Source organism: Ipomoea triloba, chromosome 14, assembly GCF_003576645.1.
Source record: "Ipomoea triloba cultivar NCNSP0323 chromosome 14, ASM357664v1".
NCBI classification, from domain to species: domain Eukaryota; kingdom Viridiplantae; phylum Streptophyta; class Magnoliopsida; order Solanales; family Convolvulaceae; genus Ipomoea; species Ipomoea triloba.
In genome coordinates, this window is record NC_044929.1 from 9,933,571 (window position 1) to 9,951,744 (window position 18,174).

At 36.1% G+C, this 18,174-nt stretch overlaps 3 protein-coding genes across 4 annotated transcripts in view; all 3 read left to right on the forward strand.

Moving 5' to 3' along the window:
• Positions 1–1,246, forward strand: part of LOC116003921 (F-box protein At1g61340-like) — a 36,555-nt gene extending 35,309 nt beyond the window's left edge. The window contains exons 4-6 of the mRNA XM_031243861.1: positions 679–885; positions 973–1,044; positions 1,154–1,246. Of these exons, the coding sequence (XP_031099721.1) occupies positions 679–885; positions 973–1,044; positions 1,154–1,246 (372 nt within the window). The remainder of the gene's footprint in view (positions 1–678; positions 886–972; positions 1,045–1,153) is intronic.
• Positions 1,247–5,974: 4,728 nt separating this feature from the next.
• Positions 5,975–15,949, forward strand: LOC116003614 (uncharacterized protein At2g29880-like). Of its 2 annotated transcripts, none has more exons than XM_031243507.1 (3): positions 5,975–6,144; positions 14,592–14,953; positions 15,038–15,949. In XM_031243507.1, exons 2-3 carry the CDS (start codon positions 14,672–14,674, stop codon positions 15,476–15,478), a joined length of 723 nt encoding a protein of 240 aa, XP_031099367.1. In that variant the 5' UTR covers positions 5,975–6,144; positions 14,592–14,671; the 3' UTR covers positions 15,479–15,949. The 2 variants fall into 2 exon arrangements, with proteins under 2 accessions (XP_031099367.1, XP_031099368.1); XM_031243508.1 differs by having other exon boundaries at positions 14,597–14,953.
• LOC116003615 (protein ALP1-like) lies at positions 6,649–7,968 on the forward strand. Its single transcript, XM_031243509.1, has 3 exons — positions 6,649–7,312; positions 7,400–7,625; positions 7,713–7,968. The coding sequence occupies exons 1-3, from the start codon at positions 7,025–7,027 to the stop codon at positions 7,913–7,915; spliced, it is 717 nt and encodes a 238-aa protein (XP_031099369.1). The 5' UTR covers positions 6,649–7,024; the 3' UTR covers positions 7,916–7,968.
• Positions 15,950–18,174: the final 2,225 nt, after the last annotated feature.

Here is an 18,174-nt window from a genome sequence, read left to right on the forward strand (position 1 = left end):
TCATTTCATCCTTCTCTCTATTCTATCCCTGCTCCAGGCGCCTCCCCCGCGGGCTTTCTCGCTGTTTGTTACGCTACCTCCGTTGCGTCCCCGGCCGAGAAGCCATCAGCCAAGCCTTTGTTTAGAAATGAGCCGACGAGGAAGATCACCGATGAGTTCACTGGTGCCGGATCGATTGGGCAAGTCTGCCAAGTTATTGGAGCCTTCGTGGACGTCAGATTCGATGAGGGATTGCTTCCGATCCTCTCTCGAGGTGCTCGACAACCAAATCAGGGTCGTGCTCGAGGTGGCGCAGCACTTGGGTGAGAACATGGTGAGGACAATTGCTATGGATGGTACTGAAGGGCTTGTTTGTGGTCAACACCCGCTCTCCTATCACTGTGACTTATCTGAAGTTGTTCCCTCTTTTTATTATTTCCAAAGGTCGTTGGTTTGTTGTCTGGGTTTGATTTTATTTTTTTAAAAAAAATAATTTTGACCCTTTAACATAATAAGGATTTGGTTTTACAATGTGAAGACCTTTTACTATTCAAATTGTTTTAGAACTTGAATTCGAATAATTGATCCATTCAAAGATCACATTTCCTTGTCATATAAAAATAATTATTTAAATATGAGAATTTGGTTGTGTTTTGATCAATTTGGGCGTCTGAGTTTTATCCTATTGTATTGGATTAGGGTAATCTGTCAGATCTTGGAATTGGGTTTTTTTTTTCCGACGAGTGCGGCGGCGACGGGGATAATGACTTTGGGAGGGTGGTGCTGTCAAGTGCTTTACAGTTTGATGATTTTATTCCCAACATAGAAACAAAGAAGCCTTGCAGAGAGATTTCGTTTCCCAGTTATGATAAGTCTCTTCTGGAATCCTTCCCTCAAGATGTTCTGGTGAGTTTAGAACTCAATTTGCATTTTATCTATATGAATATGAATAAGAACTTTCTTTTAATTTGTTTCTTCTGTAACTTGTTGCAGATTAGGATAATTCTTGGACTTGATCATGATGATTTGAGCAGGTTGTTTCATGTCTCCAAGACCATTCGAGAAGTGGCTGGTAAGCCTCATCAATTTTGGGAAATTAAGAATTTTGATTGATTGTTGCAATGGTACTGACATGGTTCTTGTTTGTTGTTATTTTTCGTTCTTCCAACTAAAGATGGAAGAAGAATCTCTGAGCTCTTCACTTGAAAAGCTTGACATTGTTGCTGTCATCATGAAATGGATAATGGATATATTATTGCTGAATTGACAGAAATATCCCTCATTTAGACGGTCAACTAACAGAATAATAGACGGAGGACTAAAATTGTCCCCGTCACGATAACTGTGTCCATAAATTGTCTAATTTTTTTATGGAAGACTAAAATTGTCCATGCCACTATAAGTCTAGGACCAAAAAAGGAATTGACTCTTTTAATTAAAATTAAAATTTTCCCTTTTAACTTTTGTGGGTGCGGTAGAAAGTAATAATATAATAAAGGAATAAGGGCCAAATTGATCATTGAACATAACGCCAAAGTGTAATCAAGCCACTCAATCAAAAAAACATGTAATTACACCATTCAACAAATTAAATGTGTGCAATTTCACCTAGCAGCCGGTTTTCTCGCTTCCCATCTGGTTACCTACTGACGTGGAGCTGAGTTGGCTTTTTTTTTTTCTTTTCATATTTTCTTTTCTGCCTTTCCTCTCTGTTCTGGACCTGAGTTGGCCTTTTTTTTTCTTTTCCTATTTTATTTTCTTCCTTTCCTCTATGTTCTTGAAGCGTGTCTTCTCCAGCTTCCTTCATTACTCATAATGACTAGTTGATTACCAAGTCTGAAGAGTACTCCAGCCCAGCACCAAAACCAGGTGATCTGAAAAAACAAATAAAAATAAAAAGAATCATGAAAATGTACAAGAAAATTACCATAAGAGATTTCAAGTGTCCCCAGTGATTCTCTTCGGAGGTGAATAAATTACTCTCAAGAATTCTTGACCTCTGAATATGCCCAAAAAGTGAGCCCAAGCTTGACCACCACAAATTGAATTAATTACTTGAAGAAAACAAATCACATTACAGCTAATTGAAACATGCTGAGAGTTAGATCAGTAAATTGGTTGGCTAATGCGACTCCGTGCAGCACCTCCGACCACCAGATGTATGCGTTAATACCGATGTGGGGAATGGCGGGGACGGCGTTCACAAACCCCCTCGAGCGTGAGGCTGGAGACGAGATCCCTGAGTCGGAGGCGGAGGGAGACATCCGGCTGGCAGAAGCCCAAGGTTTTGGATGGTGGGTCGGAGAGATCGCAGGAGAACGGCGGCGGAGCCGAGTGGGCAAAGCTGTGGAGTCTCATGGTTGACGACTAGCGGCTGGCAAAAGCGTAAGGTTTTGGTTTGTGGCTGGAGGGATCGCAGGAGAACGGCGGCAGAGCCAAGTGGGCGAAGCCATGGAGTCTCATGGTTGACGACTAGCGAAAGTAGCGAGTGAGAAGACGAAGATGAACGAAGAAGCGAAAACTTTTACCCTTCAGTGATGAAAATACCCTTTTACCCCATCATCATCTGAACCAGAGATCCAGGCAAAGCACGGTTGCGTGGAGTAAGGAAAACTAAAACTAAGGAAAATAACAATTATTAATGCCATGTCATCGGCCATGTCAGCGCTTAACCGGAAGGACAGGTCAAGAACCGGCTAACAGGTGAAATTGAATGGATTTGTGCTGTTGAGTGATGTAATTGCATGTTTTTTTGGTTGAGTGGCCTGATTGCACTTTGGCGTTACGTTCAGTGGCCAATTTGACCCTTATTCCTATAATAAAATATTAATAACTTTTTCGCGGCACCTTCTTGGGAAGGGTGTAGCGAAATTTTTATTAATTTTCATTATTTTTTAAATGAAATTACTTTCCACTACACATTTAAAATAAATGTGTAGTGGATTCTTATTTGTTTTAACTATACACTACACCTTTATTTATATGTTCAGTTTTGTAGTAGTTAATACCGAACAAATTGTTGTTGCAGCAACGGAGAGTGCCTCCTTGCTTATAAGGCTCGAACCCACTCCATTATCCATATGGGAGTATAAATCGGGACACCGAGTGCCACTAAACCACAAGGTTTTTCGCTATATTAGTATGATTAGTATGATTATAATGATCATGTAATTGAATTTTTGGTAGATATTTAATGAATTAACATCATATATAGAGTTAATTTTCAAAATAGTCCTCCGACTATGACCTTTTCTCGAATTGGTCATATGACTTTTAATTGCACCTAAACTAGTCCTCTGACTATTGAAATTTAAGTCATATTAGTCCTCTGTTAGCATGGTGTCAAGTTGGCATTAAAATGGATGGCAAAACGGGAAATTCAACTCATATACTCTATTTTAATCATATTATGACTCCATTTTCACATATTGCAAAGCTTTTTAGTAAAAATTAGGTATTCATCTCCTCAAACTGCGATAAAAAAAAATACTTTCTGATTATGTTTGTCATGTAATGAACATGTTTGTTCTCTAGTAAAAATTAGGTCTAACTCAAAGACCAAATATGCAGTTTTTTCTAATAAAAATTTAACATTTTATCATAAAAATATTATGATAAAAATGTTAAATTTTTATTAGGAAAGATGACATATTTGATCATTGAGTTAGACCTAATTTTTATTAGGGAACCAACATGTTCATTACATGACAAACATAATCAAGAAGTATTTGTTATCGCAGTTTGAGTAAAAGATGACCTAATTTTTACTAAAAAGCTTCGCTATTTGCAAAAATAGAGTCGCAATATGATTAAAATAGAGTAGATGAGTTGAATTTCCCGTTTTGTCCTCCATTTTAACGCCAACTTGATGTCAATGCTAACAGAAGACTAATATGACTTAAATTTCAATAGTCAGAGGACTAGTTTGGATGCAATTAAAAGTTATAGGACCAATTTCAGAAAAGGTCATAGTCGGAGGACCATTTTGAGAATTAACTATGATATATATGTTAAATCTAAATATAATCTAACCATACAGAGTAGAATCTACGAGAAGCCTAACCTCGTAGTAGCGGAAGCGGAAACAGTGTTGATCTCCAGCCATAGTTGATATCTTGTTGTAGAGTGTTAGTCATTTTGTCCCATACTTGACTTAGAACCCTAGACGGTGTATTGGTATTTTTGAGTAGTATAAGTACCATAACTTTAGGTGCTATATATTGTCAATCATGTATCTCATCAATACAAGCTTTATATAGGCATAATGGTAGAATAAAGACTAACCCTAGATGTCTAGTTCAACCAATTACTTGATGGGCCTAGTCCACTTGCACCACATAATTAAGGCCCATAATAATATATTATATGGAAAAAGTCGGCAAATTATGCTATGGACCCGGGTCCACCTTGCAAGGTGAACTCGAGTCTATGTTCACAAATTTTGAACTCTATGTTTACAAAGTTAGAATTCTATGTTCACAATTTTAGAACTTTATATTCACACTTTTAGAGATCAATATACAAAATTACATTACTCAATATTCACAATTTTTGAACTCTATATATATTCACAATGTTATTATATAGATTCAAAAATTGTGTTATACTGTTAAACATAGAGTTATGAATAGGGATGGCAATGTGCCCCGTCTCCGACGGGGATCCCCGTACCCGTCGGGGATGGGGAAATTTTGCGGGGATCGGGGACGGGGATACCCCTCCCCGCCCCGCCCCGTCCCCGAATTAAATATATATATATATATATATATATATATATATATATATATATATATATATATATATATATATATATATATATATATATTTAATTCGGGGACGGGGCGGGGCGGGGAGGGGGATCCCCCTCCCCGCCCCGCCCCGTCCCCGAATTAAATATATATATATATATATATATATTATTTATGTATTCTTTATAATCAGTTATTTTACCTTTGTATAATCTTGATTAAAATAATTTTTATAATCTGTATTCTTTATTTTAAATATGTTATTTTACTGTTAATACTGTGTATAATCTTGTGTATATATTGTTAATTTTAACAGTATAATTTGTGTATTCTTTAAATGTATTGAATTGGATTGGTTATATATTGTTAACTGTATTACTGTTAATTGAATAGGTTTAATTGTTAATATACTGTGTCTGTTGGTTATATAATTGTTAATTGAATTGGTTTAATTGTTAATATAATGTTATTCCCATTTGGTTATATACTGTATTATTGTTAATTTTAAATCTATATTGTGTAGTTAAAATTGTATTTTTTTATTTCTTTTTACTTAAAATTTGTACTAAAATAATGCTTTGACTTAGAGTTGACCGGGGATGGGGATTCCCCGTCCCCGCCAAATTCCCCGCGGGGACGGGGATGGGGAATTTTTCCCCTTTCCTACCGGGGACGGGGACGGGGCGGGGCGGGGGGGGGGGGGGGGGGGGGCCCCCCCCCCCCCCCCCCCCCGCCCCGCCCCGTTGCCATTCCTAGTTATGAAATTGTGAACGTAGAGTTATGAAATTGTGAACGTAGAGCTATGAAATTGTGAACGTAGAGCTATGAAATTGTGAACATGAAATTATGAAATTGTGAACATGGAGTTGTGAAGTTGTGAACATGAATCCGGGTCCACCTTGCAAGGTAAACCCGGGTCCATGGCATAACAACTGGAAAAAGTCTTATGGCATGTTTGGTTGGATGGAAAACTAATTCCATGGAAAATGTTTTCCAAAAAGATGAGGAAAGTAGGTAATTCTATTGTTTGGTTGGATGGAAAATAATTTCCATGGAATTGCACTTCCCAAAACTTGAGGAAAATAAATTCTGAGGTAATAGTAGGTATTTTGTTTTCCAGAGAGAGTGGGAAGAAAATATCTAAGGCTTGGACTATTTTACCCCCAACAAAACTTATTAATTACAAATTTATATATAGCCAAACCCTAGTATTCCATTCTTCTATATTTTTCTTCTCCGTCACTTTTCACCCGTTTCTTTCTTCTTGAATCTTCCTCTTCCTTCTCGCCATTTTCTTTCTTCTTTCTTCTTTTTTGTTCTCGCCACTTTTCTTTCTTCTTTCTTACTTGCCTGTGTGATAGTCTCCTCTATAAATAGCACAATTCAAGCACTGCAACATCACCGATTTGCATTACAGGTAATCTTATTTTTCTTGCATCATCCTTTGTTATATTGTATTTAATTTTATTTTTTTTTTGCAATTTGTGATTAATATCTGCAAATGTTGGTGGTGTAGTACAGTTTTGTTTTCCCTTTTTGAATATTTGCATTGCAATTTTATACCATCAATTTTTTTGTGTTATTCTATCTTTTAAAAATAATTTATGTTTTTTTTAAAAAAATTTATTTGCACTGCAATCCTAGTGGGAATGAATTTCTTTGGTTAGTAATCTCTAGAGAGTGAATAATTTTTTTTGTGTTATTCTATTTATAATTTATGCTTTATTTCTTGGAATTTATTTGCACTGTAATTCTAGTTGGAGTGAATTTCTTTGGCCAGTAATCTGCTTTTTGCACACTGCCTGTTTCTTTTTTTTTTTTTTTTTTTTAGAATTTCTGCACTGCCAGTTTTGTTGTCTGTTNTTTTTTTTTTTTTTTTTTTTAGAATTTCTGCACTGCCAGTTTTGTTGTCTGTTTTTGCATTGCAATGTTATTGCCAGTACCTATTGAGTTACGTTATTTATTAGTACTTTGCAAATTGATTACAGAATATCATAATATTAATTACAAAATAACAATGAATTCCTTTTTCTTCCTAAACCATTAATGCCGTAATGGCTCGTTTGAGTGTAAGTAGAACTGCCGAAAGAAGAAAAAGGAATGCGGCTGCTTTAATTTGTTTGTTTTCTTGGAGATGTATACTGCTGTTAGTGCTCTAGTGCTTTTAATGGCATCGGCAGCATCTCTCAATAGTTATAGGCCAAAGGGTTAGGCGTTATTCTCTTGATAGTTTTTACAAACGAGAGTATGTTCAACGAATTTTGAATGACAACGAATCATGCATTTCACTACTTAGGATGAATTTGCAAGCTTTTTTCAAACTATGTGAAATGCTAGTGAGTTTAGGAGGATTACAACCAACAAAGAACATAGATATTGATGAACAAGTAGCAATCTTCTTACATATTCTTGCTCATCATGTTAAAAATCGAGTCATTCAAAACAATTTTAAAAGGTCAGGTGAGAGTATCAGTCGAACGTTTCATAAAGTCTTGAATGCACTAATGCGCTCGCAAGGTCATTTGTTTAGAACACCCGAACCCGTTCCAACAAATTGTAGTGACAATCTATGGAAGTGGTTTAAGGTACATTGCCATCTTAAATATTTTTGAAGTATTATATATATTACTTGCGGTTTTTTTTTTTTAAATTAAGATTCATATTTCATGTAGAATTGTTTAGGTGCTTTAGATGAGACCTTTATCAAGGTTAATGTGCCAAGTTGTGATAAGCCTAGACATCGAACTCGTAAGGGCGACATTGCTACAAATGTTTTAGGTGTGTGCACTCCTGATATGCAATTTGTATACGTTTTAAGTGGTTGGGAAGGATCGGTGGCTGATAGTCGAGTTCTTCGTGATGCAATTAGTAGGGCACATGCATTAAAAGTGCCACATGGTAAGCTTTGCATAGGACTACATTTATTATTAAATAGATATTGTGAATTAATTATATCACTTATATAGTATATATATTTTTATATAGGTTGTTATTACCTAGTTGATGCTGGTTATACAAATTGTGAAGGCTTTCTAGCACCTTTTAGGGGGCAAAGGTATCATTTGAATGAATGGCGTCAAGGTTATCAACCTACAAGCTCACAAGAATTTTTTAATATGAAACATGCAACTGCCCGTAATGTGATTGAGAGATGTTTTGGGTTACTAAAAATGAGATGGGGTATTTGATAAGCACCCAGAATAGCACTTATAAGGGGTCTTTATTAGATTAAAAGCGCATCGTTTTAACATCCGATTACAACAATTTCATGCATTTTAGCTCAAATGCGATTAAAATCTTCTAACAACATTTCTAGAAAGAGTTTTGAAGTATTTCACAGGTTGGAGAGGGATTTGAAGCTAAAATAGAGCAAAAGACAAACAAGCCGAAATGCAGTAGCGTCCCACGCAGCCTCACACGTGTGTGGCTGAGCGTGGAATTATTCCAGAGAGCCACCACGCCACTCACACGCGTGTGAGCAAGCGTGGTCGGGCCAAGGGCAATTTTGGGAATTTGTCCCTTTTTTTTTGTCACCTATATAAATTCCTTTTGCCCTAAACCTTAGGAGGAGGAGACTAGATTAAAAAATTGATAGAATAGGGTAGAATAGATTTAGAGGGTTTTCTCCCCTCTTGGGAGAAAATTCTTTTCTTTCATAAGTTTTAGAATAGATCAAGGGCAAGAGAGGAGATTGGATTTTCAAGATTAAGATTGTAAAGATCCCCTTTCTAAGGGTGGTAACTATTCTCTCCTATTTCTAATTCAATACTTGTTTCTTTGAGATTTCCTTTCTTTTTCTTGTTTCTTTAGCATGATAGAGTAGATTAGATAGGGGATTGGTGGCCCCAAGGTAGATCTATGTGGATGTTTAATATTATTGCTATTTGAATTGTGAGTTGCTTGGTTGTTGGATGATGAACTTGTGTGGATAATGTTCTTCAAGCTTTGTGCTTTTTGTGGCCACATTAAGTAGCAAACCCAAAGGAAGTGAGTGTGTGCGCGATAGCGGCCACTCACGAGTCTAACTCACCCACATCTCCGCTCTTAGTCCGAAAGGACAAGATCCGAGAGGAGTGGTAGACAAAGTGTTCGATGAAATGCCCCAATCGAATGAGGATGTGGGAGTCCAAAGTGTGACGCCACTTGGTGATGTGCCACGAACTCCCTAGTCTATTCCACAATTTGCACTCGCAAAACCATCCAAAGATAAACCACATGGAAAAGCCTAAAGCCCCAATCTCCACTTTACTTTTCTTTATTTTACACAACCACTATCAACCTTCCCCTTCTTACAAATGAATCCAACCCTTAGCATTCCCGTAACTCTTTCTCTTCAACCTCTTAGATGCCAACACACTAACTTGATTCTCATTCGTCATCCTTGAGAGACACGACACTCGGGGAGTTTAACTCTTCGTTTTACCACCTTCGCATTCACCTCACCACAATACAAACATCCTTCAAAATGGCGCCGTTGCCGGGGATGACAAACGGTTTCGAATAGTGTTGACATCTTAGAAATAGAATTTTAAGAGTTTTTGAATTGCTTTCTTTTTGTTTATTTTATTTTCTTATTTTTGTTATTTGCTTGAAGAAGTGAGCTTATATTATCTTGAATATCTTGTGCTCACTTGCAACTACTTTTAGTTGCAAAATTATTTGTTGTTGGCTAAGCTATTGTGCAGGAAATTCTCTTTAATCAAACCTCTTGAAGCTTGCCAATAAGTGCTAAAATGAATCCCCATGATTACCCACACCGTGGAGGACAATCCTATACAAATCCTCAACCCCAACCATATCACTATTACCCCCATCCCACCTATACTCACCTTCCACCAACATACCACTACCCACATCCATACCATTACCCAATTCCACCAACATATCAATTACCACCTTCATATCACTATCCAATCTATACACCAAACCATCACCAATATCCTTATGAAACACCACCTCTACAATTCCAAGAAACTTACCCTTCACAACCACTAAATTCACAATAAATTGACTCATTAAGCTCTAAAGACATATTTCAAAACATAGAGAGTAAGCTTGTGCAAATGATGCAACAACTTGATCCAAGCTATACTCCCGAGTCAAATTCATTTCCCAATTCCCAACTAAACACTACTCCCGAGTCAAATTCATTTCCCAATTCCCAACTAAACACTTATCCCGAGTCAAATTCATTTCCCAATTCCCAACTAAACACTTATTACCCACCAAATTCATTTCCCAATTCCCAACTAAACACTTATTACCCACTTCCATCACAAAACCACAAAGAAAACAATACTACCTATTCCTTTGAAACACTACCCTCTTACCCATATAATACCCATATAGATCCTTGCGATTATATCCCACCGGCCACCGGCCACCGATGAAATTGAAATTCTAAAAGCAAAAATTGACGATGGCAAGGAGGATACGGCTAAACTAAAAGCCGAAATCAAGAGCGAACTAAAGGACTATCTCGCTACCCTCCGGAAAGAAGGACTTCCACTAGAAGAAGTTGAAACGAAGATGATGTCCATGATGGAGGAACTCATGAAGATGAATGAGCCCCGAGCTAACTCCACCGTAATGGATGACATCCCCGCTTTGGAAGCCCATCTAAGGATTGTACAAGAAGTCGAAAACGCGCAAAATGCTAAGGGAGAGGAGAATTTCGAAAGAATGGAGGATTGTTACGCCCCGGTGCTTGAAGAAGTCCCAATTTTCGAATTGGAAAATCAAAAGGAGGTAGAGATGGAGAGTGAGGATGAGAACATCGAAATAGTATGGGAAGATGAAGAGCCAAAATATGGTAAAATTCCTAATCTTCTTTGTGATAATAATCTTGAAAATCCTTGTGCTCTTTTTGAAAACACCCTTGTGGATGACTCCCTTCGCCTTAATACTTCCATCATATGTGATTATGATTGCTTTAAATTTCGGGAGGATGATTCCCTGGAAAATTTTTATGCGTTGATTAATGCTTGTAAGGATTCTATCTTGTTTACTAATGATTTTGATTGCTTTAACTTCTCGGAAGATGAATCCTTTACTTTGGGTGAAAGTGAGTTGATGAGTGAAGGGGATGATGCTTCATTCTATTCGTGTGAGAGTGTGAGTGATTTTTCTAATCAAACAGAGTGGAGTGATGAAGAAAATGAGTGTGAGGAAGAGAGGATAGGAAATGATAGGTCTTTCACGTTCAATCTTATGGAAAAAGATGAGTGGAGAGAGTTGACCACACTCGAAAATGAGGAAGGGAGTGAGGAGATATGGTTTGAAAGAGATGATGAAATCTTTAGGGGGAGAAGAGAGGAAAACGAAAAGGAAATAGACACCATCTTAGAAGAGCTAAGAAGGGTGTTTGAGTCTAGAATTTTTCCAACCATGAATTTTATCTTTCCTTTATCTTTGTGGGAGTTCAAGGATGTTTCCCACCTTGGGACATTCCTTGAAGCTAAGGTTCACGGGACGCTTGGTCGGGTCCCGAAATCTGTGTGCCTTGAAGGATAGGCCACATTACGTCTGGCCAGGAGACGTAAAACCATGGCGCACTTGGGAGACAGTCCCAATGTTATCTTACTTTTCTTAAAGCTTTTCCTTATTTTCTATAGTGTGTTTTTCTTAGCTTTATTTCAATAATGTTTCTATAACCTCGGTTGAACTAACAAGTACAGATTATACACCCGAGAGTTATAAGTTGCCCGCAATCTATCACAAACATCATCACTAGCAAAGGAAGGAAAGGAAACCAAGGTAAGCTTTGCACAGCACGATTTCCACGCCATCACCACGCGTGTGGATAGGTGTGGAAAACTTCCAGAGAGCTGCCACGCCGCTCACACGCGTGTGAGCAGGCGTGGGAATAAACCAGAGAGCTCCCACGCCTACCACCACGCGTGGTAGCGTGCGTGGACGGGCACCAGGTTTTTCGCGGATTTTCGCGCGAAGTGGTTTAAAACCCTTTCCTTGCTTCATTTCTTCCCCACCACGAGCAAGAACTCTCCCAAGCTGAAAATATACACTCTCTAAGCATTTCCTTCCAAGTCTCTCAACTTTTCTCAAAGATCTTAAGTCATTTCCAAGGTAAGAACATACTCTTCTTTGCTATTTACTTGTTTAATGAAGAACTTGTTCTATTTTGAAGAATATCTCCATGTGTTTTTCTTGTATGACATTTTTCTTGAGATATATTGTTATGGGATGACTTGATAGACTTGTATTAAGCCTACATTGCTTATATACACTAGAAATTTCATGTTTTAACGTCTCTTTGTGACTAGATCTTGAAATTGCTTGATTTGGGTATCCTCTTGTCATGATGAGATCCTTGTTGATATAGTAAGCATGGTGGGTAAAGTTTGCAACTTTCCTACTCTATAGATACTATATTGCAATATTCTACTAGTTAGTTGGTCCAATTTTAACTTTCATGATGCTTCCATATAATTTCAATTCCTAATTTATTTTCTTACCTTTACTCTGACCGTGTTTGAAGGGCAAACATAGATTGCAAAATTTTGATAAGGATACAAATTGTAAGTATTTTTTTTATCCTAATTCAATGCCCTGTTTTGGTTTGCTTTATTTTCTAGAACTGCAAATGAAGAGCTGCATAAAATTGTTGTGTCGGATATAGTCTGTTTACTAGAACTGTTTTAGTCCAGTTCACACTTTTTAAGTGTGGAAAAGGAGCGTGCGTAGAACCCTTAAACATATATCCTTTTTCCTCCGTTCCTTATGGAAACATCGAGGACGATATTTATTTTTAAGTGTAGAAAGGGTGTATGCTTCTTGAAACAGTTGATTGATTAAGTGATAAGGTATAGGAACCTAGAGGGTGTGTTATTGCTAATACTATCTAGGAGGACTCCTAACCTTGTGCCAATGATTGAATGTCTTAAATATGCTTTGGAAGCTTCACTTTGCACCAATTTGCACATTCCGACCCAAATTGAAAATTTTTTATGAATGCTTGCATGCTTTCACCTTGTATTTTGTTTGGACCCCAGTCAAGGATCTCTCGAAGTGGGAGTGTGAATCCTTTGAGTTTTAGAAAGATAAGAATAGCGAAGCCTGGAAACTGAATTAATCTTAGTAGGACATGGGGTAAAAGGAGAGCCTAAGTGAGCTTTGAGTGAAAACAATCCCTAATCCCTAGAAAAAGGCATGAGGGGTTGATATGGTGAAACGTGAAAAAGGCATGAGGGGTTGATATGGTGAAACGTGAATAAAGGCTTAAGGCCATTCCTTGAGATAAAAGTGAGGTGAGCCATCTTGTCTGGATAAGGGGTAACCATTGCACTGTCTTCGAAAAAGCATGGATCTCCATGTGAAGTCGGTTACCCCGAAGAGATCTTGAAAGATGAGAAAATAGAGAAGAGGTGAGCCACTTCGCTAGGATTCAGGCACCCATTGCACTGACTTTCGAAAAAACATGGATCTCCATGTGAAGTCGGGTAGCCTGATGACGTTATCCTAAGGAGTGAGAAAATAGAGTGATCGCCCAAGCCATGGCGATGAGCGGTCCATGTCCCTGCCCTCACTTATATAATGTAAAGAGGCTTGAGCATCTGATGACGTTATCCTAAGAAGTTAGGTTGGAAATTGGTTAAGGGGTGAGCATCGGTCCCACTAGTCGGATCGGCTTGAGGCCCCTAGAAAATACAAGGTGAAAACTCTTTTGTCACTTGCATGCTTGAAAGGTGTAAACAAAAATCTTCTCATAAATTATCCTTCTCTCTAGACCTTGACTTCCTTAGCATATTTCTCACATTTGGTTGGCACGAGTTTAGCAGTCTTGGTAGATAGTGTAGGGGATTTCACCCGCTCAACTCCGAACACCTACACATCACTTGATCGTTTAACCGTGAGAGAAAGAACTATCCTTGGTGCTTATATGATTAGTGTTTAGGAAAGTATGCTTGCTTGAGGACAAGCAAGGTTTAAGTGTGGAAACTTTGATAAGCACCAAGAATAGCACTTATAAGGAGTCTTTATTCGATTAAAAGCACATCGTTTTAACATTCGATTACAACTTGCACTCGCAAAACCATCCAAAGATAAACCACATGGAAAAGCCTAAAGCCCCAATCTCCACTTTATTTTTCTTTATTTTACACAACCGCTATCAACCTTCCCCTTCTTACAAATGAATCCAATCCTTAGCACTCTCGTAACTCTTTCTCTTCAACCTCTTAGATGCCAACACACTAACTCGATTTCCATTCGTCATCCTTGAGAGACACGACACTCGGGGAGTTTAACTCTTCGTTTTACCACATTCGCATTCACCTCACCACAATACAAACATCCTTAAGTATTCTTAGGAGCCCATCATATTACCTTATAAAGACACACAATTGCATTATTATAGCATGTTGTTTGCTCCACAATTTTATTAGGCAAGTGATGAACAGTGATCCTATGGAGAGTGAACTTGATAAGTTTGTAGGAGTAAATCCAACGGTTGCGGGTGACTTGAATTCAATAAATACAGTTGATCCATATGATGCTTGGACAAATTAGCGCATGGTATTAGCAAACCAAATGTTCAATCAATGGCAAGCTTCTAGATAATCTTAGGGTTGTGATTATTTGATTTTCTTTTGGTATGTTGTTGTTTTATGAATCTGTTTTCTATTTTTATTTTATGTAAAACTTTATGTTTGTCAACAATTGAAGTATTGTACTGCATAACATTTGATTTTCTTTTGGTATGTTGCTTTATGAGTCTGTTTTCCAGTTTTATTTTATGTAAACTCTATGTTTGTCAATAAATTGAAGTATTATACTCCATAACATTTGCTTATACAAGTTTTTAAAGTTGGTATGTTTGTTTAACTCTTCATATTAACTTTGAAGTTTAGCAAAGAATTATGGCAACTGCTGACTCTGGAAGTTCAAAAGTAAAGAACAGGAGGTGGACTCATTAAGATGATGTTATGTTAGTCTCTTGCATGATTGATTTGCATAATATGGGAACGAAAAATGCTGATACTGGATTTAAAGTTGGGTACTTGACTGAGTTAGAGAAAATGCTTGCAATCAAATTACCTAATTTAAATATAAAAGCCAAACCACACATTGAGTCCAGAATTAAAACTTTAAAGAAAGAATGGAGCATTGTTCATGATTTGCTCACAAATAATAATAGTGGATTTGGATGGGATGATGAAAGGAAGGTTGTTACTGCTGAAGATGATGTTTGGGATGCTTATTTAACTGTACGTTTTCTCCCTTTTTTTCTTACTTTATACATTCACTGCATACTAATTTTAATTGTAAATATATATTCTTTTTTTTTGTAGAGTCACAAAGAAGCTGCTCATTATAGAATGAAGAGTTTTCCTTTTTATATTGAGTTTACTACTATCTATGGAAAAGATCGTGCAACGGGAAAAGATTCTCAAACTGGTGCTGATATTGTTTATGAAATGGGTAATACTGAAGATTTTGATGGGACCTCAGAAGGCATTGGTGGTACAATGGAAGGCAGTGAGGATGACAATCCAATTGATTTAAGAGACAACAATTTTTCCTTTACCCCGGCTCAAACATCATCTGCTAGAGGGGTGAGTTCAACAAAGAGGAAGAGGCAAAGCATTGACACATGTGAACCTATTACTGCAGATTCTTTGTTTGGTGCTGCCATGATGTTAAGTGAGAAGTTAGAATTGGTGGGGGAAAAAATAAGTAGAAGTCTTGGTACCGAATTGACTCTGATCTTCAACAAAAGATTGAGCAATTAGAGAGTAAATTGAGTGAGATTGAGGGGTTGCCATGTGATGACAAGTTTATGGCTTTGATCAAACTTCCTGAATATCCAAATCAAATGCTGTGTTTTTTAGCCTCAAGCCGGACTAAAGGCTTGAATGGGTGAAAAGGTTTCTTGCTACCTATTGAAAATGTTTGTGTGAGTAGCATGAAGTGCTTTGTTGTTTTTGCTATCAGGCTAGAAAGTATGGTGTAACTATGAAGTTAGCTCTTGTTTTTACAAGAAAATCATGAAGTCTGTTATGATAAAAATATTATTCTAGCTTGTTTTTTGAGAACCAAAATGGATGAACTTGTGAAAATTATGTATATTTTGTAACATCATGAACTTGTTTGGTGTAATATTATGTATATTTTGTAACACCATGAACTTGTTTGGTGTAATATTATGTATATTTTGTAACACCATTGAACTTGTTTGGTGTAATATTATGTTAGTTGTAAAATATTGTATATTTCTTTTAATTTGTAGCTTGCAGTGTGTAACTACTTGTTAATATTTTGCCTCAATTGTTCTTTTAATTTGGGTGAATTTATATTTGAACATAACCTTCTACTGGAATATGATTGTGATGAGTTGTATGAATGTAATGCATATTATATAATGTTTTATAAGTTCTAAAATTATATACAAGCCTAAATATTTATAATAATATTTATTACACTATTATAATAAAATATGTAATTTTAATAATATAATTTATTATCACTATTATTACTAAGGGTATTTTGGTCTTTATATTTATAATTCCTTACCATTCCAAATTTAACCAAACAATGGAATTCAGATTCCCAATAATTTCTTTTCCACCAACCAAACAGTGGAATCTGTTTTCCTGGTAATTTGTTTTCCATGAAATTTGAATTTCATTTTCTTCAAATCTTTTCCAGCGAACCAAACGGGCTGTTGCAGTCTCCCACTTGGTGCAAGTACTAGCACAACTCTCATCAAGGAACAAAACACATGAATCATAGTGATATGTCCTTTATTTGACAAAGTAATATCTTCTATGTATCACAGTATTTTAATTCCCCAACTTAAGTCCTTTATGAAAAAACCCAATGTTTATCCTTGATACCTTAAGGAATGTTTCTCAAAATAATATATATATATATATATATATATATATATATATATATATATATATATATATATATGTGTGTGTGTGTGTGTGTGTGTGTGTGTGTGTGTGTGTGTGTGTGTGCAACTTAAAAGAGGAAATCATCCAAATTATACAAAAGAGTACATTATATGATCTTTAATATCCTTAAAAGCATGCCTTAAGTAGAGATCTCTTAATATTAGCATAATGCTAACTTTATTCCATGACTTGTTTATAACTTAACTTAAGCATTACCTCTAATGGCTAAGAGCTTGGAATTAACACGTCTGTCACTCCCACTCATCAAAGTAGCTAAAAGATAGTTTAGTCATAGAAACATTCCAACAACTTAGACAACAAACCAAACTCTAAGTCCATAAATTTGGAATTTTAAATATACACCATAACTTCCCAAATAATCTCAAGGTCCAACTCAAAATTAATTGACATTATGAGTCTTACTATTATGTATTGCAAAATTGTCTTGAGACTTACAAACCAAAATGGCCCAGGATCAATTTTGAAGAAACTAAATACTCTATTAAATGTTAAAGAATGTATTTAAATAACAGTGGACCACAAGTTAAATGTTTTTTTTTATTTTAATAAACTCCTTAATGTTGTTACAATATTTTCATAAAAATGTTGCACAACCAAATATTCAATAATTTGAACTTATGAATTTATATGAACAAATACAATATTAATACTTGTGAAATCTTTAGTGGAGCATCTTAATAATCTTTTTCTAAAGGATCACTCCCACTGATTAAAATATTTTTCAGCAAAATTTATGATATACACACTCATAATTGATTTGACCAACTAAATAATGAAGATATAATTCTCCACCATTAGTCGAACATACTAAATAATCAATATTTGGTTCCAATTATAGTCCAACTAAATGGATTAACTAATGGTGACATAACTCCCCACCATAGTTGGACATACTAAAATAATAAATGCAATTTCCAAAACCAAGTTGGAATTTGGCTCAAAAAGATACATTTTATTCTTGGAATCCAAAAGAGGTATATCATATATATCACATAACTTACTACAGTTAATCCAAAGAACCAAGCAAGCTTCGTTAAACAATTAATAAAAGTGGCTAAATTTTGGGAAGTGACTAATACATGTTTTGCCAATGCAAACCATGAAACTTACAATTATAATTGAGCTAAAGTTTTAATTATATTATCTAGTGGGTTGATAGATTTATTGACATGAAACTTACAAAGAAATTGTGATAAAATTATTATCTAGTGGGTTGATAGATTTATTGACATAAAACTTGCTTGTGGGCTAAAGTTTTAATTATATTAATCCAATTAAGAAATGCTTATGATAATATTTTATCTCAATTACTAAATAGACAGAAGAACCTAGTGACATAAAACTTGAGTTAATTCCAGCAATGGTCCTCCGACTATATTGATTTTCCAAAATTGATCCTCGAGTTTTAATTTGGACAATTTAGACACTTGACTTTGAATTCTTTCCAAGGTTGGTCCTTCCGTCATATAAATGTTAAGTGAAAGTTAAATTAAGGGGTAAAGTAGTAA

Excerpts from the sequence above, each read along its gene's own strand:
- LOC116003614 (XM_031243507.1), top strand. The coding sequence starts at position 14,672 with ATGTTAGTCTCTTGCATGATTGATTTGCATAATATGGGAACGAAAAAT. Across the intron at positions 14,954-15,037 it reads TTTGGGATGCTTATTTAACT|AGTCACAAAGAAGCTGCTCA; the intron begins GTACGTTTTCTC and ends TTTTTTTTGTAG.
- LOC116003615 (XM_031243509.1), top strand. The coding sequence starts at position 7,025 with ATGAATTTGCAAGCTTTTTTCAAACTATGTGAAATGCTAGTGAGTTTA. Across the intron at positions 7,313-7,399 it reads ATCTATGGAAGTGGTTTAAG|AATTGTTTAGGTGCTTTAGA; the intron begins GTACATTGCCAT and ends TATTTCATGTAG. Across the intron at positions 7,626-7,712 it reads TGCATTAAAAGTGCCACATG|GTTGTTATTACCTAGTTGAT; the intron begins GTAAGCTTTGCA and ends ATTTTTATATAG.